Source organism: Sabethes cyaneus, chromosome 3 (genome assembly GCF_943734655.1).
Source record: "Sabethes cyaneus chromosome 3, idSabCyanKW18_F2, whole genome shotgun sequence".
In the NCBI taxonomy this organism is placed as follows: domain Eukaryota; kingdom Metazoa; phylum Arthropoda; class Insecta; order Diptera; family Culicidae; genus Sabethes; species Sabethes cyaneus.
Genome location: NC_071355.1, coordinates 94,094,933 through 94,120,087, shown reverse-complemented (window position 1 = coordinate 94,120,087; position 25,155 = coordinate 94,094,933). Strand labels below are relative to the sequence as shown.

The following is a 25,155-nucleotide window of genomic DNA, read 5'->3' as shown; positions in this document are numbered from 1 at the left end:
AAGGATTAAAAAACTACGAAGCCTTCGCTGATTAAGCGTACTTTCAAATAAATTGTAAATTCTACAGTAGGTAAGTAAGTATAGTAGAGAATATATAAATAAGCGTCAGTTCATTATTAGAAGTTCATGAGATCCAATGCCCTTATAAGAATAATCCTTACTTCGTAATCTTCTTCATCTGATCGGTTTGGTGCTTCATGGCATACGTTGCATTATCAGCTTTTGATAGTAACGAATCCAGTTTGTCAAGTTGTGAGGTCATTTTTTGACCCATATCCTGTGCAGCTGATTTTGCGATCTTGGCATCGGAAGCTGTCTCCACATCTTTCATGGTATCCAACGCGTCCAGTGCGTCATTAATTGTATTTGCAGAGGCTTCTTCCGTAGGTTCGTTGGACGAGGTTCCTGCGTTGGGAGTTGATGGACGCATTTTTAACAAACTAGTAAGGCTGCCACAAGCAACCTACGGAAGTCAAATATCAACATTATATTCACTATGTAAAATATTGAATCCAATAAGACACCTTAAATTTGTTTATTCGTTGCTGCGTAATTGAAAGTATATTGTTCAATTCGTCCATTTTCCCAGTAGTACCCTTCAGTTGTTCATCGTTCAAGTCAACCTCCTACAATTGGGTAAAAAATTATTGCATTGAAAGCCTGCAAGATTTGCTGAAACTGTTTTGGCTTGATTGAAACAATACCGATCCTGATGAGGCTTATCGAAATTTTAGGCACACTACAAAACCCCAATGCGGCTAATTATCATATATTGTACTAACCTGCATCTCTTGCGTTAATTGTTCTTCCTGTTCAGCTTCCTTTCGAAGTTTCATATTAGCTTCGAATTCTTCACGATTTGGCTTTTCGACACCCAACAGCTCAGCCCGCATGCATTCATACTCATACGTGCCCTCAGCCATTTTTGTAACAATGAAAATAACAGTCTTTGTGCAAAAACGTAAAGTTTTAAAAATCAACTATCTGCATCTGCTGATGTATCTCAATGATTTCAATGTTTCGGAAGAGTACGTTCTTAAAACAGATAGCGAAGGAATGATGTGATTGTCAGGATTATTGATTTTCGAGTATGCTAAGGGTGGAACCGGTCGTCAAAGTATCCTTTCGTCGATAACCCCAAACGAAACATGCGCAGTAAAAAGATTGTGCTCGACAGTTTGAAAATACCGCTTTCAGAAAGATTTATTTCGGCGTATTAAATGTACCTACTGCCGGCTATCAAAAGTGTATCGCAAATCTTATGTTTTGCTAACAAAATTTGTGATATCAATAACTTTCAATTATTCAATCATCGATTAAACCTTGCGAATTGCTTTCATTAAGCGATTAATTTCGAGCATTCTTTTTGATCGAGTATTTGTTTTTGATGTGCAATCGACATTATTTTCAGAGTTGGCAATAAGAGTTTACAACGAGAATTGAAAAAATCTAGAAGCCATTCGATCTAACAGATGCATTTTTTGGGAAACATTTATAGGGTTTTGTTCCTCATTGATGTAAAATTTTTAATAAGATGTGATGTAGTGAACTTTTGGCAAAGCAACAGAAACGGAAATATGGCAAAAGCTGTTTATCTGGTTGTCTGGCACACAATAAGGCCATTGTTGGGCAGCCGGGCGAAAAAAAAAACAAAAAACCAATTCTATTCTGACTATTCTTGTTTTATGTAGATAGGTGTCACAATGACAACTTGCTAAGCGTAGCTACCTATTACCGCCCCCATTCTTTTCCACTCTTTCCCCTCCTTTCCCAAAACAATTTTTAATTACTTTCCCCTACCGTTCCTCCATCAATTGTAAAAACCATCGTTTCAAAAAAATATTAATATTAATGCCTGACCGCATTTCAAGGTCAAAGTCTAAAACACGAGTTTGGTCAATTTCATAGGAACGGACTAACGGAGCCTTTTTCCAAAGAGCCGCGTTGAGAAACGCGGACTAATACGCTTACGGACGAACAACGTCACACGCAGGACGCAGTACCTTGCAAGTCGTAAGGGGCTGCATAGTGTCGTCGTCCTGAAAGTAAAAACAAGTTAGATCAAAACTTCTCGGTCAGTGGTTTCTACAGTTGACGGAGGAAGAGGCACACAATCTTTGTGTCTAAAAATAATCCTAAAAAAACAGATAGGTCGCTGCATTAATAAGGGGGGTTGCGCAGTCTTCTTTTGACCAGCGCCTCTATGGTTCAAAGGTACACGGGTACCAGCGAGCCACACGCAGGGATGCCACATATAATTCTGGAAAATTCTTGGAAAAATCTGACAATCTGTACGGCGAGGAAAAATATCTGTGCAAAAATCTGTCCAATGCAAAACAATGAGAGTGAAAGAGATAGAGAGTCATTTTGCTGACTATTTCCGTCTCTTTCACTCTCATGTAAAAGCTCAAAAACCTGTTGAATCTGTGTAATTTGGCGAAAATCTGTAATCTATGCATCCAGATTCTGTACAGGCGATTTCTTTCAAATATCTGTTAAACACAGAATAATCTGCGCATGTGGCAACCCTGGCCACACGCCCTGGCAGGTGTTGTTGGTTCCAATCCGGTTATAATCTCTGATTATAGCTTGGTTCGACTCATGCACCTTCCAGCATTGGACAAAAGATAGGAGTCACAACGACAACTTGTTAAGCGTAGCTACCTATTACCCCCCTTCCTTTCCACTCTTTCTCCTCCTTTCCCAAAAAAATTTTCATTACTTTCCCCTACCGTCTTTCCATCAATTGTAAAAACCATCGTTTAAAAAAAAATTAATTGTAAACAATGGCCGAAATAAGTAGGCTGAAACGTTAACTTAAAATATATTTTTTCAAGCGATTTTCACCGAAAAGCATCAATTAAAACAAGACGAAAACATTGTAAACAGTTTCCTCTTAGAAGTAATCATGTCGAATCATATCCCGGTAATCATTAATATGGATTCCAGATGGTGCTCGTATACACTGTGACCAAAAAAATCGTAATATACTTCCGTTCATTGGGCATGTTTCTGATTTTCCCACCGGTATATGTACCTTTCTACAATCCAATAGAAAATATATTTTGAATAAAATAATATCATAAAGAGAATAATATTCAAGATCTAAAAATGAAGGTAGCTCAAGTTATGAAATCGTTTTCAAAATTAAACATGGGTAAATTGTTCAGAAAATGCATCGATATTCCTGACGGTAAATTTGATCCATCAATTGCGGTTCAGGAGGTAATAACTGACGTTACTCAAAAAGAAGACAGTTTAAGCAACGCATCCAATAATATATTCGTGTGTTCTCTGCATATTCTGCACAGTACTCACGAGAGAAGACTTCCAACTTATACTTGTCAAGTGGTTTATCTGTGGCAAAAATGTATGATTTACATCACAGAATAGCACAAATATTTGTCACGCCGTGAATTACAACACATACCGAAAAATATTCAATGCGTTTAACTTTAGCTTTAGGAAGCCCAGATCAGAAACATGGGGATAATGTGATAAATTCAACACTTTAATTAAGATATTGTTGAAGATGAAAGGGAAAAGAGAGATAAACACCAGGCGCAAGCCAAGATGATGCACGATTTAAAAAAAAGATGTTCAAGAAGCGAACAAGGACGCAACTAGGTGTGCATTCTGTTGTCGACAACTATATACGCTCAATTTAACTAACATTCAGTGGTCAAAATAATGCACGTTATTTCTTATGGTACGGGAATAGCTCGCTGAGGATCCCAAGGAATCGGATCTTGGCTGTTACGTAATCTACGCACATTATTTAAGAAAATAGATCCAAATGTCAACCCCCCCAGCAAAGTCATCAATCTGTTTTCAGACAGATGTAGCGGACAAAATCACAATATTTGTGGTATGCATGACGTAACGTTAGCTATGCTTAGTGAGAAATGCATGAGAGAAGGATACGATTTGATCATTCGACACAATTTCATGGTAAAGGGACATTCACACATGGAAGTCGACTCTGTCCATGCGGATATTGAGCGAGCAAAGAAAAGGAACACCATGGACATTGAGACGCCACGTGATTGGGCGGTATTTATCTCCCAAGTAAAAGGAAAGCACCATTCAATGTTATTGAAAAGCAGCACCCCGATTTTGTTTCTCTAAAAAATCCGGCTCAACGATACAAACTTATATATTATTATAATATAGATATAAGGCACACTCTAAAATGGACGAATCAGCCAATCACATGTAAGCACAATTTCTTTTACTTTTATTCTAGAAAAGAGTGACCAAATCTTGCCATTCCAAATGGCCTGGAACCAGGTCAGGTTTATTACGATGAAACCTCGACCTGTAAAGGTTAATAACTACATTTACTCTTCGATCGATTTTGATCGAAGACGAACTTGATGTCTTGACAGTAAACAGCTTTATAAAAGTCTAAAACTACCCCATCCCATCGATCTATGTTATCATTTGATTATTAAAGCAAGACGAACCTATTTGAACAAAAAAATGTATTCAAAATCATAATAATAAAGAGTACTTTCAACTATTTTTGAAGAAATTCACCATATTAAGAATGATTATGACAATATTATTAAAAAAGTTGATTTACAAAATAAGCTTTTACCGAATGTTAGATGCAAATACAAATCCTCTGTGGGTTAACCCGAAAAAAAATTTACATTAAATTTTGTAGTAGAATGCATTTACAACAGTTTTTATTGTAAACATTGAAACTTATGGTAAATTTATTGTAAAAGTGCCTCAATTTCTAATTTTATTCATATTTTTGTTTCTCATTTTATGCAATTGAATTGGCCGTATTTCATCACAAATTTACTGCCTTTTTTAATTATATTTTATTTTTTCGTCCCAAAAAATTACCATAAAAAAACGAAAACTTGTACTGTAACATAACTTTTACGATAACAACCCGTCATTTTGATGGTAGAATTTCTCAAAACTATGAAAGTTATGGTGGACAACAATAAGTTTGATGGTTTAGTTATCTTTTCTGACGATAAATTTGATTGTTTTTACAGTATTTTGCATCCTACTGTTACAAGAATTTTTATTCTCGTGTTATGGTTATTTTTTTCCGGATTTCACAGCATTGATAGATACCGAACGTTCGGTTGTTGATGTTGAGATATCGGGAAAATTTTACCGAATTCGGTGCTTTTTTTAATTGTGTGGGTTTCTATAAAACAAAATGCCGATAAATTCGAAAGATTCCATTCCTTCCAATTTTATTGCACACGTTGCAACCCCTGTAACAATACTGAAACTAAAGTGGCACTCATAAGCTTTAATGTGTAATAACTGTTTTCATAAAAATGTAAGTAATTTGCTAGATTTTAATCAATAAACATCAAAACCATTATTTTTCCACCGGCACGTAATCAGGCTGAATAAAATAGCAGCAATCGCTTACGCGCATCCGCTTTTGATTATGGTTTGGAAAACATACAATTATGATCACGTTTACTTATTCTAGCAACTAAACAGCTGTGAATATGATGTCACAGAACAATTATACTTCCCAAGCAACAATGTGAGTTTTATTGTACTCTTATGGCGGTTTTCATGACCAATTTTGGTCTTAAATGCCATCATAAGAGTGTAATAAAACCCAAATTGTTACTTGGGTTCTTTTCATTACGAAAGAACACAAAAATTCCCCTCTAAAATGACAATATTGATTCATATTTTCATTCACTAGCAATCTGGAGCGTATTGCTTTTAATTTCAGCATATGATGCGTTATTTACACTACTACCAAGATGTGATGCAGTTGCCCCTGTTCTTGCCCACTCTTCTATCGTGTTGACATAGCTTGTATTTAAGTGACAACTACTTTCTTCTGGTGCTAATGTATATGCACGATTCAATGATACACTAGCGCCAGCAGCAAGCTTTTGTCACTGCAAAACTAGTTATCTTCAATGAGCCGGTATCTAGGTAATACCGATACGTTATCCATTGGTCTCTCTTTTGATCTGTTTTTGAAAAGCATCTAATCCCTGTGCAGGCTATTTCGGCCGGTCGGATTTAAAAAACACAGACACCACTATAGAAAATGAGCCCAATTTAGCCGCAGCGACTTCATCATTTCTCGCGACCATAACTCAAATTCAGTAGCGTTTCATTAAGACCAAAATACATTATTCTATCAACTGGTATAAAAATCTGGTCTCGAATGAATAGAGTTTCAACGTAATTCCTGAATATTGTTTAGGCTACCGCTTAATGGGTTGAAAATACCCTCCCGTACCCTATTTCCTCCTTTCTTGTGGTTCGTCGTATTACGACCTCCCGCTGGAGCATGAAAAATTGTTTCGCTAAGAAATGTAAATTCCGAAATATTTTGTCTGCCCTAATATGTACCTGTACATAAACAAACAAGAAGTATCAGTTTCATCTCATGTGAAAAATTTGAGAACTTGCGCATATAATTCTTAACCGCTTAGTTGGTTTCGAGGTACGATGCTGGCCAAACGAGCCAGTCGTCATATGTTTGAATCTCGGCTAGGCGCTGCTGCTAGAATGCTAGATAGAGTTAATAGGATTGTTGCACTAGCTCCGTAACTATCCTATACTCTAATAGCCGGCTGTGAAGTCTGTCGATAAAGAAGAGTCAAGTCTTACAAAGACGTTTACGCCCAAGGCTTTGCTTTTGCATATAATTCTTATAAAAACTTGAACTGAACTAAAATATGGATCATGTTTACGTATGATGAGGGGGGTCCGTCACCCTATTCAGGAAAATTGTGAATAAAATTACTGCGCTAAAATACAAACGATTGAACAAAACTTTTAGAATTTAACACGATATTTTTATGTCAAATAAATGAAAACGAGGACGCGTAAACATGTAAAATATCTATGATTTTATTGGAAACAATATATTCCACGATTCACATTTGACATCGTAAACAGAACAATGACAGTGGACGACATCCTGTTGATAAATTTTGCGCGTGTTCAATGCTACTGCTACAGTTACTTAGTATTGGAATAAGTTTAAAATTAAAACACATATAGGTAGAATGGATTCTAGCAAGACAAAGTTGATGATATCATAGGTTTTAGATTCAAACTAAACGCTGTGAGTCACAGTACGAGTTATATTTACATCACCAGTTAATTATCACTACCAATTTCATTATCTACATGTACGAACCACCGTACCACACATTCCGATTGTTTTTATCATCACGGGCCATCTGCAGTGCCCTTAATTCCTTAAGCTTCGAATTTCGCAGGTACCACAAATATCCAATCACGACGATTGACAGGGAGAACAGGACAATGAATATAATCGCCGTCACCATCCAAGCGACATATTCCTGGGTTGCCGTGTATGGTTCCGCCATATTCACCGGTTCGCTCCGTTTGTCAGCTTCTTCTGCTGTCAGTGTTGCTTCAGTAGGTAGAGGTTCCGCCAGTACCATGTGTAACTTTCTCGACGATGCGCCAACAGGACAGAGACCACGAAATGAGAATAGTGTTATCAGTACGATGGTACTTAGAGCCGAAAACGATGTCATGGTTGTTAGCGGAATGTAATTCGCTCGTAATTGGTGAACTTTCAGATGCCGAAAACGATACTGCGACGGGAACGTGAAATCGACTATCGATACTGATTTCGCCGTTCGGTGGTGAGAACCTTCCAATGTGTAAAAGATAACGCGCCTTAAGCTACCTTCGTCTAAGATATAAAACTGATAAATTTATAGATATGTTGATCTGGGCCTCCAAATTCAGTTGATATAAAGGGTACGTTTTGCAATAGTAAAACCGTATGTATGACATTGACCATTATTAGATTTAATGGCCAATCAGACCAATCATAACAAACTCATATTAATAGGTATCTCTAAAGTTTATTTATTTAGGATAACCATTTATTTAGTTTTAGTCAAGTTTTTTAACACAAAGAAGTAAACAAGCCATAAATTGTCGGTTGTACAATACTTATTTCTAGGAGATATGTAAAATAGCGTTTGAATCAGATTGATGTTTCGTTTCATTAATTTAGAAAATTCTCTAAAATAAAACAGTTGAAATATTGAAACATCGGATGGTCTATTACTGGTTATTGTACCTTAATTATTGTGTATTGTATTGTATTGTGTATAGTGATTGTAAATTCATGAGTTGATACTCACCAGCTGAACTGTGTTTGTGGTCAACTGAAGGACCGCTTAAGAAGCGTACACAGGGTGAGTCAGCTGAATTTAAATAAAACTGAAACAGTAATTTATGTGCAACAAATCCTCCGATTTTGCTCGGAATTCAAAATTATCCTACGTTTATATGCTGGTAGAGCTTAAAGAGGATGCTCATGTACATGTGATATGAAGTGGTTGGAACATAATACTGGTAATGATGGAGTGTGAACAAAACACCGACAATGATAGGGTGCAAAAAAAGAAATGCTCGAAGCCTTTATTCGACTCGTTCGTCCAGGCTTTTGCTGTCCTTACTCGATGTCGCTTGTTCGGTCTTCAAACTAAGGGACAGTTCCTAAATTTCGGCAATTCTAAAACATCGGTAAATCAGTCTTTTCCATACGAGAGACCGCCGATTTCGAGGGGGGTTTTACCGGCCACGCTGCCTTGTTTCCGCTGATGTAGCATAGCGCATGTATCCAAACCAGGGCTTGAAAAGGGATCGCAAGTTGAATGTGACTGCCGTGAATGCGAACTTTCCGCATTCAAACTCCGCTTTTTGAACGATCATTTGACTGTTTTTTAAGGTGAAATTAGTCGTCATCGATTCTGCCAATATCAAAAGCAGTTTTTTTGTTCGTAACAAAAATTCTTTTCATGAAAATATATTCGCTGTATTCAGATTGGTAAGAAGAATGTAGTATTTACTTTTTTATAAACATAATCCCGCTTTTGGCTCCAAAAACTGCTTCCGAAATTGGACTCTTCGACGAAAAGTTAATGACTGCTAGTTTCCCGTTAAATCCAGTCAATCTCCCGCTTGCGCTGCTGCCGTCTTACGATTCATGCGGCATCTCAGCAAAAGCAACCAGTCGATCTCCCGTTTTGCTTTGCGCTTTGAGAATATAAACTGCAAACTGACTGGAAGCATACGGTGACGTATTTTTTCGTTTCTCTTTTTGTCTCCAAATCGGCTGCTCACAGTAATAGTTTGTCACCCGGACGTCGGTCCGACGCAAGCAAAATATTCGTTTGTATTGGACGGAGTCCGACCGACTTCTTCCATGCACATGTAGTGGTTGTTTTTTTGTAGTATTGAATCATACGATTGTGCGGTTGCTTTTCATTAGCGTGGTGATTGCCAATAATTTGACTGTTTTGCAGTCATTCGCTGCTCCAAACGGTAAAGGCAACTTGATCGAAACAAAAATGTCAACAAATTTTAGAGCGCGTTCCTTCTGCTGCGTGCGATCGGCGTTTGACTGAGCAAACTGCCAGTTGTGTTATGCATAGCGTTCGTATTCCACCTCTAAACGGACGGTGTTTTGTCTTCCGGCCACTTGTGTAGCTTTCTTTCTGGAAATTCCTATTATGCAGAATGAAACAAAACCCCTTTTCCTTATTTGGACTTAAAAACTTGCTTTACTGCATAAGCGAATATGCTGCCAATTTTTAAAGCCATGAAATATATATATTTACGCAAGGGGAATGACAGAATACGGCGGAATAAAATATTTTGAGCGGGTCTTACTTTTTTCTATACGAGTAGGGAAATCTGCTGAGCACCTTAAAAGATACAGTACTATCAGACACCTGAGAAGACAATTCAGAAAGGGGGTTAGTATCCCGACCCCCGCCTAGTGGGGCGTGAGGATCCAGACCCACTAAAACCCTACACGTGGCTCCAGCCTGCATCCCCCTGGCACCACCTTATCGATATTACTTCAGGGAGGGGCTATTGTGCTTAACGCACTCTCTTAGATAACTACTGGACTATGGTAGTTAGGCTGTTTATTCGCCGTTGATCGGCTCTCTAGCGGTTTTGTAGCTCAAGTACAATCTGGATAGCAGCCGCATTGACCACTCCCCAGACGTCCGAGTTGGAACACATCCTTTGGACTAAGTTATCCGGAGTAGTGACCTGTCCGGTAACTGCCACCATGTTACTTCTCGCGCCCGCGAAACGAGGGCATATGAAGAAAGCATGTTCTGCAGTTTCCTCAACATCCACGCATTCGGGACAGGCGGGGGACTTCGCATACCCAAACTTGTGCAGATACTGTCTAAAACAACCATGCCCTGACAGAATCTGTGTCAGGTGGAAGTTGACTTCGCCGTGGCGCCTGTTGACCCACCCGGATACTACCGGGATAAGTCGATGTGTCCACCGGCCTTTTGTGGAATTAGACCATGCTTGCTGCCATGTGGTCATCGAGGCCGATCTTGTGGTACCCCGTATGCCTCTAGTTCCACGTTAGTTGAAGCACTCTACGTCCTCGCTGATGATGATGCCAATAGGCATCACACCCGCTAAGACGCAGATTGCGTCAAATGAAACTGTGCGATACGCACTCGTCACTCTCAAGCACTTGAGACGATAGGTGCTTTCCAGATTGGCTAGATAGCTTTTGGTACCTAACGCCGATGACCAAACCGGCCGCCATACCTGAGTATGGACTGGACCACGTTGGCTAATAGCCTTGGCTTGCTGCCATATACTGCAGAGCTATTAGACATCATACGAGACAATGCCGAATTAGCTGTGGAAGCCTTCTTGCAGGCATAGTCGACGTGGCTCCCGAACTTGAGCTTGTCTCGACCATGACTCCCAGGAGTTTTAAGGACCACGTTGACGAAATAGTGTCCCTGACGCTGATATTTGCTTGCCGCACCGGCATGCGGTTGTTCACCACGATAACCTCCGTTTTATGATGCGCTAGCTCCAGTTTCCCGGATCGCATCCAATCTTCAACAATGCTTATAGAGCGGGCAGCCGTCAACTCAACCTCTCTGATAGATTCACCGTAGACTTCGAAGGTGATGTCGTCCGCAAAGCCGACTATCACCACCCCTACCAGGAACTTTAGCTTCAACACCTCGTCATACATGACGTTCCACAACACCGGGCCCAGTTTGGAACCTTGCGGAACCCCTGCGGTGATTTGAACGCACTTCTGACCCTCCTCCGTGTTGTAGCATAGCACACGATTCTGGAAATAATTTTCCAGAATCCTGTACAGCGACACCGGCACTTGGACGTTCCGAAGCGAGTTAGCTACGGAGTCCCAGCTGGCGTTATTAAACGCATTTCTCACGTCGAGCGTGACAACTGCGCAGTCTTAGTGACAGACAAGATGGCATCCACCATAGATTTGCCTTTTCGGAAGCCGAATTGGTTCCTTGACAGACCCTTTGTACCCTCAGTCTACTGTACGAGTCTGTTAAGGATAACCCTCTCCAGCACCTTGCCGGCAGTATCGAGCAAACAGATCGGCCTATAGGACGAGGGGGCACCCGGATGTTTTCCCGGCTTCGGCAATAGGACCAGGTTCTGTCGCTTCCATCTGTCCGGAAAGTGGCCAGCTTCCAAGCATCTACTCATTACTGCCCCGAATAATTCGGGAGCCTCTAGAATACCCGCTTTAATGGCCATATTTGGGATACCGTCTGGCCCCGGTGCCTTGCTCACCTTTAGGGATTTAGCGAACTCAATGAGTTCTTCATTCGTAACCGTTACTTCCTCCCCGACCTATAAACCGCTGTCGTCCACGTTACTTTGGATGTTCGGCACGGAGGCCTATCATTCTATGTTATGGTCTGAGATGTGATGGAACATCGGCCGTGGGACGACTCAGCGGCCTGGGGCCAGGGCCTTGACTCGATGATCCGCTCCAGCATCTCTGGCGATTGCTCTGAGGGTGCTATCACGCCCTTGGTCTTTGCGATTACGGCCCTGTAGGCATCACCCCACGGGTTCGGATTGGCACTAGCACATAACCTATCAAAGCAGGCTTTTTTACTAGTTTTTATCCCACTCTTAAGCGCTGCGCGTGCAGCAACAAGTGCTACTTGATATTCAGCCCTGCCTTCGTCCGAACGAGCTCTTTGCATAATTCTCCCTGCACGAAAGCACGCTCCGCGGAGTTTCGCTATTCCATCTGTCCATTAGTAAGCCGGTGACCTCCCATACCTAGGTCGACCTTTCCGTCATGGTACATGGTGTCATGGTGGTCGACATGGTAGCGTCACACGCTCGCGATGAGCGGGTCTTATTTGTACTATCTAGTTTGCAATAAATATCTTGAGTCGGCCAGTGAACTATCGTCAATAAATTATGGCTGTTTGACGTATATATTACAACACACTTGACTTTCTACCAGACTATAACAATGGCCTACAATACACTGATCAATGCTTTATTACTGTTGTAAAAATTGCATTCGCTGCAAGTCCAATAGTAAGAAGATTGCAATGAATTAAGCATCTTTTTCGATTCAAAATAAATAAACTTATGGTAATGACACCCGCGACACTGGTAAACACTCAATGATTTTAGTTAACCCACAATATTTAGTTATTCAAATTTGATTCTATTGTGAGAAAAAAGTTGACCAGTGTAATATTTCTAATTTACAATGACATCGACATAAACAATTAGACACGATTTCTCGAAGAGTTCTGCGTCGACTGCGACCAAGAGTAAAACTTACTATTATTTGCTATTCGCTGCAATAAACGATTAATATATCTTGTATCAACTGATAAAAAAGCTCAATGAATGACAATTGATTGACAGGCCGTTTGTAAACGGTCATACAATTCCGAAAGAGCAAGTTCGAAATCAGTCACGATTTATAGGTTACAAGCGCAAAACTCAAGGGTATCACGAAATGAATAGCCCTCTGGAAAGGTGGCTACTGGTAACCGGCGTCATAATTAGCTTCAGTGCGTGCATTCTGACGGAGGATGTTTCCTGTTCAAGAATTGATTTCGATCAAGCAACATTAACATATTTGTCTCGTTGTTCTTATACTCAAGAGTTTACCGTGAAACAGTATAGCGCAACAACAGTGTTTACTCCGTATCGAGATTATGCCGAATATTACCTTTCGGAGGAGTGGCAAGGATTAACGTGTGGCGAAACAGTGCAAAGTTTTAGTGTGAATGAACAAACTGAGCTAAGAATGGTGTACAATTTGGTTTTTGATTTCGGTGCTTCACTGGAGGTTAGAGTGCTGGATTTAGATCGAATTGATAGCGAAGGAAACCCAATGGTCGTTATTCGATGGAAAACGGAACAGGCTACCCGTGGTTGGGGACTGTTCCGAGAGAAGATGGATAAAACTGTCAAGCGTGCCAAGGCAGGTTGAATTTAGTTTTTCGGGATTTGGTCAATAATTCTGAACATTGACAATTTAAGGATTCACTATTGAAATAAGAATCAAGTAATGTATTATTTCTTAATCAACCAGAAAGTTTGGATAGCAATATTATTGATAGTAACTAGCTCTACAAGTGTTCTGTGCATAATATTTTCAAATTCTGCTTATCTGAGGTGATACAATGAGTATATTGAGTAAAATCGAAGTAAGATGAGCGGGCCAAAACTGGATTCGACAGCTCTTAAAGTAAAGAAAACGGTCCAAAGTGTCCAAAGAGATAAAATTGTAAGATTTTGTAAGCCATGTATAAAAGCTATTTCGAGAAATTACCGACTCATCAAATTATTCGCGTGATAATTTCATTATTATGCCTCCCAGTTGGCCTCGAGGTATGACGCTGGCCTAATAAGCCAGTCGTCGTATGTCCGAATCCCAACTGGGAGAGGCTGTTTGAGTCAATCGGATCGTAGCAACTGGCCCTGCAATTGTCCTGCACTCTAACAGCTGGCTGCAAAGTCTGTCGTATAAAAACAGAAGGTCAAGTTTCGATAACGGAATGTAGCACCTAGGCTTTGCTTTGCTTTACTAATTTCATTCTAAAGCGCTTTGGATGGCATGTTACGTTGTCTTGTTGAGTTATGACGTCAGAGTCGATGTCGGGAACCAATAATCAATCTTACTAAATGCATTGCCTGAAATAATTTGAGTTATTTCTAGTCAGAAACACGTATCATAATTTTGAGTTGCATTACCCCCTTCAGAAAATATGAACAGTTTTACAAAAGTACTAAATCTCGAAGAGGAAACATTCGTATGTTTTTTTTTGCTTTTTTCAGTTGTAAACATGTGAAGCACATCGTTAGACATAACGAAGAGCATACCAGATATATAATTCCACTAAAATGTTTCTTGTATATTGTTCTGTTTAATAAATTACTTTATTCTAAAAATTATCTGATTTTATATAATCTGATTAATTTGATTTAGCGAACATGATCAAAAATTGATTAATTCTTCGCACCGATAAAGCCGTCATTTCAATTTTGGGTTTAGTTGGGAATGTTTTCGTATTCTTCGAAGTGGCACTTTTTAACTAACGGGAATGGGAATGCCTCATAAAAAATATTTGATAGTTCGAGGGATACTCCTATTGCCATTTGATATTTGGGAATGTCGATCATAGATGCTACTAGTGATCAGGCAAAATGTTATGTCTGTTTGTCTGTGCTTTAAGTATGTTGATTGCATCTTTCACATTTTGCCACGAAAATGAAAGTTATCAGCTCAACTTGCATCATCTACAGACAACATAATGATTACACTACTAGTCAGTGATAAAATAGATAAAGTAAGTAACTGATTGTGTGCTTGAATGGTAGACTGTATGATAAAAGAAGAAATCAACAGTTGATATCAAGGTGAAGGTCTACAGGGCCACCAAGATATGCACTAATAAAAAAAATAAAGCAAAGCCTAGTTAGTTATTGAATTCCGTTTTCGGAACTTGACCTTCTGTTTTTATTCGACATACTTCGCAACCAACTGGACAATAGCAGGGCTCTAGCGGTTGCCCGAGATTCGGACATTCGACGACTGGTTTGTAAGACCAATATAGTACCGTTAAACCCTTTAGATCGACTTTCCTAATTGCAATTTCGACCTCAAATGGTTGTTATCTACATTTTATAGTACGAAAATTGTATCATATGCAATTATTGACTAAAACTACATTATAATAAGAATATTGTGAACCAATAGCAAAAATATTATTTTCTCTTGCAGATACAAATCGAAGCTAATATGAACTCAGGTAGTGATGTTGCCATTGAGTACTTCACTGTTTTTAATTACGAAGTTGAAACGGACGAATGCAACAGCATAGATGAATTCGCCACAACAACGATTTTACCTACCACTTCCACTACTTCTGCTTCTAGTACTACTATCACTACCACTACATCTACTACAAGTACTACAGTGATGTTGACTACCACCACTGCTAGTGAATCTTCATCTAGCTCGCCTTTTACTACTACCGCTGTTACTACTCCAAGCGTTCATCCTACTACTAGAAGCAGTAGTAGTAGCACATCGAGTACAGCAACAACCAACATGTTCACTAGCAGCACTGCTGAGCAGACTTTAGAAACCGACATATCTACCAGCAAACTAACAACTTTGGGCTCAACAACAAATTCTCCAAGATATGAAAGCACATCTACGGTAAGCCAACTGATAACTTCAACACTGGACCCGCCGGTCACGGAAGATCTCCTAACCGTGGCCGGTGCGACGGATTGGATATGGATTGGACTAGCAGCAGTATTTGCCTTTCTGTTTTGTCTTGCCACTGTCAGTGCAGTATACATCTATGCTATGAACAGGAACCTTCAAAGAATTGGTTTGCAAATAAAAATGAGACACAAAGGTGAATCGTCTTGCACTAAAAATCGTTTGCCCTATAAAGTTCATAATTCATCGTAGTCTCATTGTAACATGTGTAATGGAAATTACAATACGCTATTGCTTTCTTCTAATAGGTATTGGTTACTTTAAGGAACACAAAAAGAAAAGTTCTTTTGGAAAATTATTACGGACAGCTTTTCTGTTTTACATATTCAACGCCCTATTTGCCAGTTCCAGTTCCAAAGATATTCCTCCAGTAAGTACCATAAAACTCAAATTAAGCATGTAAAGTGTTTACGATAAATTTATGTTTGTTGATATTATTCTAAATGTGGTTTTATTTGAGAGTTGCAATGATAAACTTTCTCGGAATAATTTTTGAGCTTTTGCTTGCAGAGTAGTTTGAACTATGGCAGATTGCAGTTGAAAATCGAGATAATCGAAGTGCGACATTCGGTTTAATTCTTGTTCTGTGTGTCGCAACTACGTCACACGTGGTGCGCTATGATCGCACATTTATGCGCTATACAGCGCACCACGTGCGACGTAGTTGCGACACACAGAACAAGAAAAAACCGAATGTTGCACGCCGATTATTATGGTTTTCAACTGCAACAGCAATATCTAGATACACCCTATACACCATGGTTTGAACATCACAAATGAACGTCACCGAACGAATGATCATAGTATATATTTGGGCGATTTAAGCTTGCAACCAACTGTCTAATACATCGGCTGAGCCTTTCGATATGCATTCAAACACAGTTGTGTTTCTTATGGTACCTATACGGAGTCGTTCTTTCATGACTTCCATAAGGGAACATTTAAAACGCAGTCTAATGATTTTCAACAACCTGCTTCTAATGTAACACTATTTTCATTTTGTATAGTGGATAGGCGACATGTTTTAATTTATACCTCCTCTTTCAAGTGTGTTACGTAATTTTTTAATGGTGTCTAACGTGTCTGGTGCCTTGCTGATGTCCTATGGGCGCTCCTGGCAGGCGGGCATGCCGCATGCCACGGTCCTGGGCATGATGTGAATGTAAGCCTTGCTGCAAATAATAGGGGAGACTGACTGCAGGTTAAGAAAATTCTATTATTTTTAAATGAATGTAAATGGGGCTTCAAATCTTACTTTAAACATTAAACCTTCGCTTATATTTTAGTTGATTTAGGAGAAACTAGATGGATTTTTTTTGTTAGCCGAGTGTGGCATAACAAAGTGATGAAAAAAAAATTAAGGTACCCCGGGGCAAGTGGGAATACGGGGTAAATGGGAACGGAGCTCATAACTCTCTTCAACCTAATTTTTGCCAACCGAACCTTTCTAGAAATGAAAGATACAACTCAAATGCATGTATTAAAATTATATATTATTTATAACAGGCATTCCAAACGTCAAAATTGGACTTTAAATTTGAGCGTTATTTTCAATTTGCGTTGTAAGTTTGACGCACCTTTCTATAAATGATATTTTGGCCACAGGCTTTACGTAAAACTGTATGTTTTTCTGACAATAGGTAAACATAATGACTGTATTAACAAATTACACTCGAAAACTAGTTGTTTAATTTAACAAACGGCATTAAAAAAGTGGGTCGAAATAAGGTCGGCACTTCAAAGCACCCGGGGCAAGTGGCACCTATTAAAAATAAAGTGTTTCAGCACATAACTTCCTGTCTTAATACATTTTTTAGATGAACTACCGAACATTTTCAGTTCAATTACATAATATTTATACCAGTAAAGCTTTAAAATAAAACCGAAAAGGACTAATCCAAGATTGGGGCCTCTTGGCCCAATTTGCACAGCTTATGAGGGAACAAACAGTTTGGTCAGATTTTGTTTACACATAAACTATGTTAATTGAATTTGGACAGGCAAATTTGATATAATTAAGCAAATCTGCAACTGGAATTGAAACAATAAAGTGTTCTGGTTATTGTAGCGTAACTATCTCTTATGAGTAGCTCTACCGAATGGCCATGGTAGAAGAAACAGATCAAAATCGTATTTTCGAGCTATTAAACAACGGTTAATCCTAAATTACGTCTCGCAAGAATTGGATACAAGGACATATTCAACTATATTTCATTACAATAATGCTTTACAGCGTAATTGCTCACGATCAGTGTTTTATATAAATTACTAGCTGACCCGACAAACTTCGTATTGCCACAAATTAACCTGTGTTGTTGTCACCGGCAACACTCGCGACCGTCTCGTCCTGAATGATCTAGTGTTACTATAGTTAGTTTTTGTGGTCTTGTATTGACTAATGTTTTATGGAAGAGTCTCGAATTTCTCGAGTTCGATTAGTTTTTGAGTTTCGCAAAAATTTCTGTTTTATTTGTATGAGAGTCCATATCCCCCTACCACAGGGGTGAGAGGTCTCTAACTATCGTAAAATAAATTCAAGACTCCAAAATCTCCCACATGCCAAATTTGGTTCCACTTGCTTGATTAGTTCTCAAGTTATAAGGAAATGTGAATTTCATTTGTATGGGAGCTCCCCTCTTAAAAGGGGAAGGGGTCGTGATTCACCATAGAAAGAATCTCTGCCATCTAAAACTCGCACATGCCAAATTTGGTTCCATTTGATTGATTAGTTCTCGAGATAAGAGGAAATTTGCATTTCAGTTGTATGGAAGCTCACCCTCTTAAAGGGGAGATGGGCCATAACTCGCTTTCTAAAGAAGAGAGGGGTCTCAATTCACCATAGAAAAAAATCTTGCGTCCAAAACCACTTACATGTCAAATTTGGTTCCATTTGCTTGATTAGTTCTCGAATTATGAGGAAATTTGCTTTTCATTTGTATAGGAGCCCGCTCCCGTCTTAAAGTGGGGAAATCCATAGAAAATATACCATAGAAAATATTCTTGCCTACAAAAACACCCACATGATAAATTTGGTTCCATTTGCTTGATTAGTTCTAGAGTTATGAGGAAATTTGTATTTCGTTTGTATGAGAGCCCCCCCTCTTAGAAAGGTAAGGGGTCCTAATTCATCATAGAAAAAATGGTTGCCTCCAAAAACACCCACATGCCAGATATGGTTCCATTTGCTTGATTAGTTCTCGAATTATGAGGAAATTTGTATTTCATTTGTGTAGAAGCACCCCCTCTTAAAGTTGGGAGGGGTCCTAATTCACCATAGAAAATATTTTTGCCTCCAGAAACCTCCACATGCCAAATTTGGTTCTATTTGCTTGATTAGTTCTCGAGTTATGAGGAAATTTGAATTTCATTTGTATAGGAGCCCCCCCTCCTAAAGTGGGTAGGGGTCCAATTCATCATAGAAAAAATTTTTGTCTCCAAAAACACCCACGTGCCAAATTTGGTTCCATTTGCTTGATTAGTTCTCGAGTTATGAGGAAATTTGTATTTCGTTTGTATAGGAGCCCTCCCTCTTAAAGTTGGGAGGGGTCCTAATTCACCATAGAAAATATTCTTGCCCTCGAAAACTTTCACATGCCAAATTTGGTTTCATTTGCTTGATTAGCTCTCGAGTTATGAGGAAATTTGTATTTCATTTGTATAGGAGCCCCCCCTTCTAAAGTAAAGAGGGGTCCCAGTTCATCATAGAAAAAAATTTTGTCTCCAAAAACACCCACGTGTCAAATTTGGTTCCATTTGCTTGATTAGTTCTCGAGTTATGAGGAAATTTGTATTTCGTTTGTATAGGAGCCCCCCTCTTAAAGTGGGACCCCTCCATTATTTACCACAGAAAATATTCTTGCCCTCGAAAACTGTCACATGCCAAATTTTGTTCCATTTGCTTGATTAGTTCTTCAGTTATGAGGAAATTTGTATTTCATGTGTATAGGATCCCCCCCTCCTAAAACGGGGAGGGGTCCCAATTCATCATAGAAAAAATTTTTGTCTCCAAAAACACCCACATGCCAAATTTGGTTCCATTTGCTTAATTACTTCTCGAGTTATGAGGAAAATTGTGTTTCTTTGGTACAGGAGCCCCCCCCCCCTCCTAAAGTGGGGAGGGGTCCTAATTTACTATAGAAAATATTCTTGCCCTCGAAAACCTTCACATGCCAAATTTGGTTCCATTTACTTGATCAGTTCTCGAGTTATGAGTAAATTTGTATGGAAGCCCCCCCTTTTAAAGAGGAGAGGAGTTATAATTCCCCTTATAAAGAGGGGAGGGGTCTCAATTTACCATAGAATAAATTCTTGTCACCGAAAACACCCACATGCCAAATTTTGTTCTATTTGCTTGATCAGTTGTCGAGTTATGCAGAAATTTGTGTTTCACTTGTATGGGAGCCCCCCCTCTTAGTGAGGGGAGGGGTTTCTAACCATCACTAAAACCTTTCCTGGCCCCAAAAAACCTCTACATGCATATTTTCATGCCGATTGATTCAGTAGTTTTCGATTCTATAAGGAACATACGGACTGACAGACAGACAGACAGACAGACAGACAGACAGACAGACAGACAGACAGACAGACAGAAATCCTTCTTTATAGGTATAGATAAAGTCGCCCGTTGTGATCTGATTTTGTTACGCTATTTTTGAATAAACCCTTCGTACAAATATTGTTTTTGATTGCTTATTGCAGTGCTTTAACATTGCTGTATATTAACTTATACAATTTACTATTATTTTATGCTTTTTAATCAAATTTGAATATAGGTCCCACTTGCCCCGGTAAATGGGGCAAGAGTGAAGAGTTTCTCTGCTGAAAGAATTTTGAAATAATCATAGGTATAGAAAACACAGTGGAATAAACCCAAACTATGCATTTTTTGGGTCCCACTTGCCCCGGTGTACCTTATAGGAAACTTTTTCGAGCTTATAGAATTTGTTCCTTATAGAATTGAAAACTATCGATCGTCGAGAAAATTTGCATGTAGGGGTTTTTGGGGCCGGAGAAGGTTCTTATGATGGTTAGAGACCTCTCCCCCCTTCAGGAGGAGGGGCTCCCATACAATTAAAGTACAAATTTCCTCATAATTCTAGAATTAATCAAGCAAATGGAACCAAATTTGGGATGTGGGTGGTTTTGGAGGCAGGATTTTTTTAATGATGGTTTGAGAGCTCTCACCCCTGTGGTAGGGGGATAAGGACTCTCATATAAATAAAACAATTTTTTTTGCGTAACTCAAAACCTAATCGAACTCGAGAAATTTTAGACTCTTCCATAAAACGTTAGTCAATAACATGACCAAAAACTATCAATAGTAACACTAGATGATCCAGGGCGAGACGGCCGCCGGCCGCAAGTGTTGCCAGCGACCCGCAGTTGAAAGCGCCGGCCACTGCGGAGGGCAGCCCCCCGCAGATATCACCTCTATCTAGGTTTATTTATCTTCCTCGGTCTACTGACTGGCTGGTAAACGGCTTGGTAATGCGTACCATCGGTGCATTGTGCACTAAGCATAAAATAAACCCCACAGTGGTTCACAACCTCTTTCCTAGCAACTCCTACCCCAACCTCCTCGTGGTACCAGCCGGGATACGAGCAACCTCGGTGGAGATCGGGTAACCAACCCCGGTGGAAACCAAGGTCGTATGCTGACAGGGGAGGAGGGCTCCTTCGAACTACGTTGGCCCTCCGGCGATACTGTGGGGTTGGTTGCGGGCTTTGCAAGCCTGAACCACTAAAAAAACCAAAGCAATGGACTCCGTAAGTAATAATAATAACTCTAATCGGAACAATCGGCAAAGACCCAGGCGACGAAAACGGACTAACGATTGGAAATTAGGAACATGGATCTGTCGGTCTCTAAATTTCCTCGAAAGTACCCACCTGCTTTCTAAAGAAGTGAACAGCCGCAAGTTCGACATCGTAGCGCTGCAGGAGGTATGCTGGAAAGGAACGATGGTACGTACGTATAGAGATGGTCATACTTCTACCAGAGCTGCGGCAATACACACGAGCTGGGCATAGCTTTTATAGTGATGGGCGAGATGCAGAAGCGGGTGATCGGGTGGTGACCGATCAACCCCCGAATGTGCAGATTAAGAATCAAGGGCCGATTCTTCAATATAAGCATAATTAACGTGCACAGTCCTCACCTCGGAAGTACCGATGATGACAAAGACGAATTCTACGCGCAGTTGGAGCGTGAATACGACCGCTGCCCAAGACATGATGTCAAAATTATCATCGGGGACTGTAATGCTCAGGTTGGTCAGGAGGAGGAATTCAAACCGGTGATTGGACGGTTCAGCGCTCACCCGCAAACGAACGAAAACGGCCTAAGACTTGTCGACTTCGCCGCCTCCAAGAACATGGCCATACGTAGTACCTTCTTCCAGCATAACCTCTACCATCGGTACACCTGGAGATCACCCAACCAGACGGAATCACAAATCGACCACGTTCTGATAGATGGTCGGCACTTTTCAGACATTATCGACGTCAGAACCTATCCGGGCGCTAACATTGATTCGGATCACTACCTAGTGATGGTAAGGATACGTCAAAAACTATCTGTTGTGAACAACATACGATACCGCCACCCGCCACGGTATAATCTAGCGCGACTGAAGCAACCGGAGGTCGCCGAAAACTACGCGTTATCTCTCGAAACCGCGCTGCCGGAAGAGGGTGAGCTGGATGAAGCCCCTCTTGAAGACTTTTGGAATGCCGTGAAAACAGCCATTAACAGCGTAGCGGAGAACGTCCTAGGCAGTGTGGCACCGAATCGACGTAACGAATGGTTTGACGAGGAATGTCAGCAGATATTGGATGAGAAGAACGCAGCGCGGGTACAAATGCTGCATAGAGCCACCCGTCAGAATGTGGAGCGATACAAACAGAAGCGGAGGCAGCAAACCCGACTCTTCAAGGAAAAGAAGCGCCACCAAGAGGAGAAGGAGTGCGAAGAACTCGAACAGCTGTACCGCTTTCACGACACACGGAAGTTCTATCAGAGACTCAACGGATCTCGTAAAGGCTTCGTGCCGCGGGCCGAAATGTGCAGAGATAAAGATGGAGGTATCTTGACTGATGACCGTGCGGTGATCGAAAGGTGGAAGCAGCACTACGATGAACACCTGAATGGCATGCAGGCGGAAGACCATGATAGCGGAGGAAGTGACCACATTGGTGCAGCAAGCGACGAAGATGTGCCACCCCCATCAAAGCCGCATATGATAGCGTAAACCGACAAGAGCTATGGAAAATATTGGACGAAAACGACTTTCCGGGTAAGCTTACTAGACTTATCATGGCTACGATGGATGGGATCCAGTACTGTGTGAGAATCTCGGGTGGATTGTCGGACCCATTCGAATCTCGCATGGGACTTCGACAAGGAGATGGTCTTTCCTGCCTGCTATTCAACATTGCGCTTGAAGGTGTTATAAGGCGAGCGGCGATCGAAATGCGGGGCACGATTTTCAATAAATCCAGTCAATTTATCTGCTTTGATGACGACGTGGATGCTGTCGGCAGAACATTTGAGGCGGTGGAAGATCAGTACACCAGACTGAAACGCGAAGCAGAGAAAATTGGATTGCAGATAAATACGTCTAAAACGAAGTATATGCTGGCGGGCGGGACCGAGCGCGACAGAGCTCGCGTAGGCAGTACCGTGGTAATCGACGGGGATGAGTTCGAGGTAGTCGACGAGTTCGTATACATTGGCTCGCTGGCAACAGAGGACAACCATACCTGCCGTGAGATTAAAAGACGTATTATCAGCGGAAGTCGGGCCTACTACGGACTCCACAAACACTTGCGGTCGAACAATTTGAGCCCCCGTACAAAGTGCACACTGTACAAAACGCTAATTAGACCGGTTGTCCTCTACGGGCACGAAACGTGGACACTGCTAGAAGAGGACCTACGAGTACTCGGAGTTTTCGAACGGCGGGTGCTAAGAACCATCTTTGGCGGAGTGCAAGAGAACGGTGCATGGAGACGAAGAATGAACCACGAGCTCGCGCGTCTCTACGGCGAACCAAGTATTCAGAAAGTGGTTAAAGCTGGACGGATACGTTGGGCATGACATGTTGCTAGAATGCTGGACAACTATCCTGCAAAAATGGTTTTCGCATCAAATCCGGTAGGAACAAGACGAAGAGGGGCACAGCGAGCGAGGTGGCAAGACCAGGTTGAGCGAGATCTGGCGAGCACTGGGTGCCCGCGGAACTGGAGATCAGTTGCCATGGACCGAAACAGATGGAAAAATTATACTGCGCAGGCCTTGTCATAAGACGTTAGGCCAATTAAGTAAGTAAGTAGGTCTACTGACCTCTATTACTTTCCTTCAGTTGGGTCCGAACGAGCAACAGCGAGTAAGGAGAGGATCGTCACTGTGAAATGGTACTTTCCACGAAAAGATTTTTCGTGCAATGGCAATGGTACATGCCGTGTGAGGTTTTTCGTGAAATGGTGATCCGCGAAACTCTATATTCTGCGTTATGATCAACCAAGAAGTGGTGTTCCGCAAAATTCGGCGAAATGTTATACAGCCTGAATTCGTTAATTGGGCCACGACTGCAGCTGATTCGCTAATTGGGCCGACTGACAGTTGTTAGAAATGTCTAAACTCGAAATTGCATCCAATTTTGACATTCAAGTTGTCACATAGCCCAATTAGCGAACACCCAATTAACGAACCGTTCAATTAGCAAACCACCAATTAACGAATCTTTGCTGTACAATCATGGCGAATATTTGAACATTGGCGGAACTAGCGCTCGTTTCTAGGGGGGGGGGGGGGGGCTATAGCCACCGGCGTTATTAAAATGGCATATTAAAATTAAATGTACATTGATGCATAGGAACTTTAAGTTGTGATGCATATAAAAATTACTCTCAAGTTTTCATTATGTAAAGATATCTAACTATAGTTTTTTCTTAAATTTAAAAATCCAGCTTAATTTTTCTAGGGGGGGCTAAATGTCTTCTAGGGGGGGCTTAGCCCCCCCTAGCCTCCCCCCCCCCTAGTTACGCCAATGTATTTGAATGCTATTCGCTTTATTTTATCAGGCTAAGCAATGGGGGTAGTTGTTTTCTACTTTACTGTGAGGAAAATTTGAATAATATACCACCCATGAACTCCTCAGAAACTTGCAAAACTCGAGATTGTGACAAAGATCATCCGAGATTCACGATTTATGTACAACACAGTTTAATTTGTGGCAATACGAAGTTTATCGGGTCAGCTAATAGACAATAAAAATACATTCCCAATGATCTTTAACACTTATAATTTAAACTTCCTTTTTTTTATTGCGGTAATTATTCGATTACATAAATACTTAAGTGTAACTATCTTATATCAAATGGTGACTTTTCTACACTATTAGAATTGCATTACTTACTATTCTTATGATTTCTTACGACAATTAAGACTATTCAATTGAAGGGATTAAGACCTACATGCAACGAAAAAAAAAAGAAAAAATATAAAATATTAACCTAATACCTAACCTAGCTAATTTTAAACTTTCTGATTA

The 25,155-nt window shown here is 40.4% G+C and overlaps 2 protein-coding genes across 2 annotated transcripts; one reads left to right on the top strand and one right to left on the bottom strand.

Annotated features, from left to right (window-relative positions):
* Window positions 1-157: 157 nt before the first annotated feature.
* On the bottom strand, window positions 158-929 carry LOC128743784 (uncharacterized). Its single transcript, XM_053840450.1, has 3 exons — window positions 783-929; window positions 525-626; window positions 158-463 (listed from the first exon to the last, which is right to left on the bottom strand). The coding sequence occupies exons 1-3, from the start codon at window positions 921-923 to the stop codon at window positions 158-160; spliced, it is 549 nt and encodes a 182-aa protein (XP_053696425.1). The 5' UTR covers window positions 924-929.
* Window positions 930-12,817: 11,888 nt separating this feature from the next.
* On the top strand, window positions 12,818-15,793 carry LOC128739883 (uncharacterized protein DDB_G0271670-like). Its single transcript, XM_053835385.1, has 2 exons — window positions 12,818-13,288; window positions 15,092-15,793. Exons 1-2 carry the CDS (start codon window positions 12,818-12,820, stop codon window positions 15,791-15,793), a joined length of 1,173 nt encoding a protein of 390 aa, XP_053691360.1.
* Window positions 15,794-25,155: the final 9,362 nt, after the last annotated feature.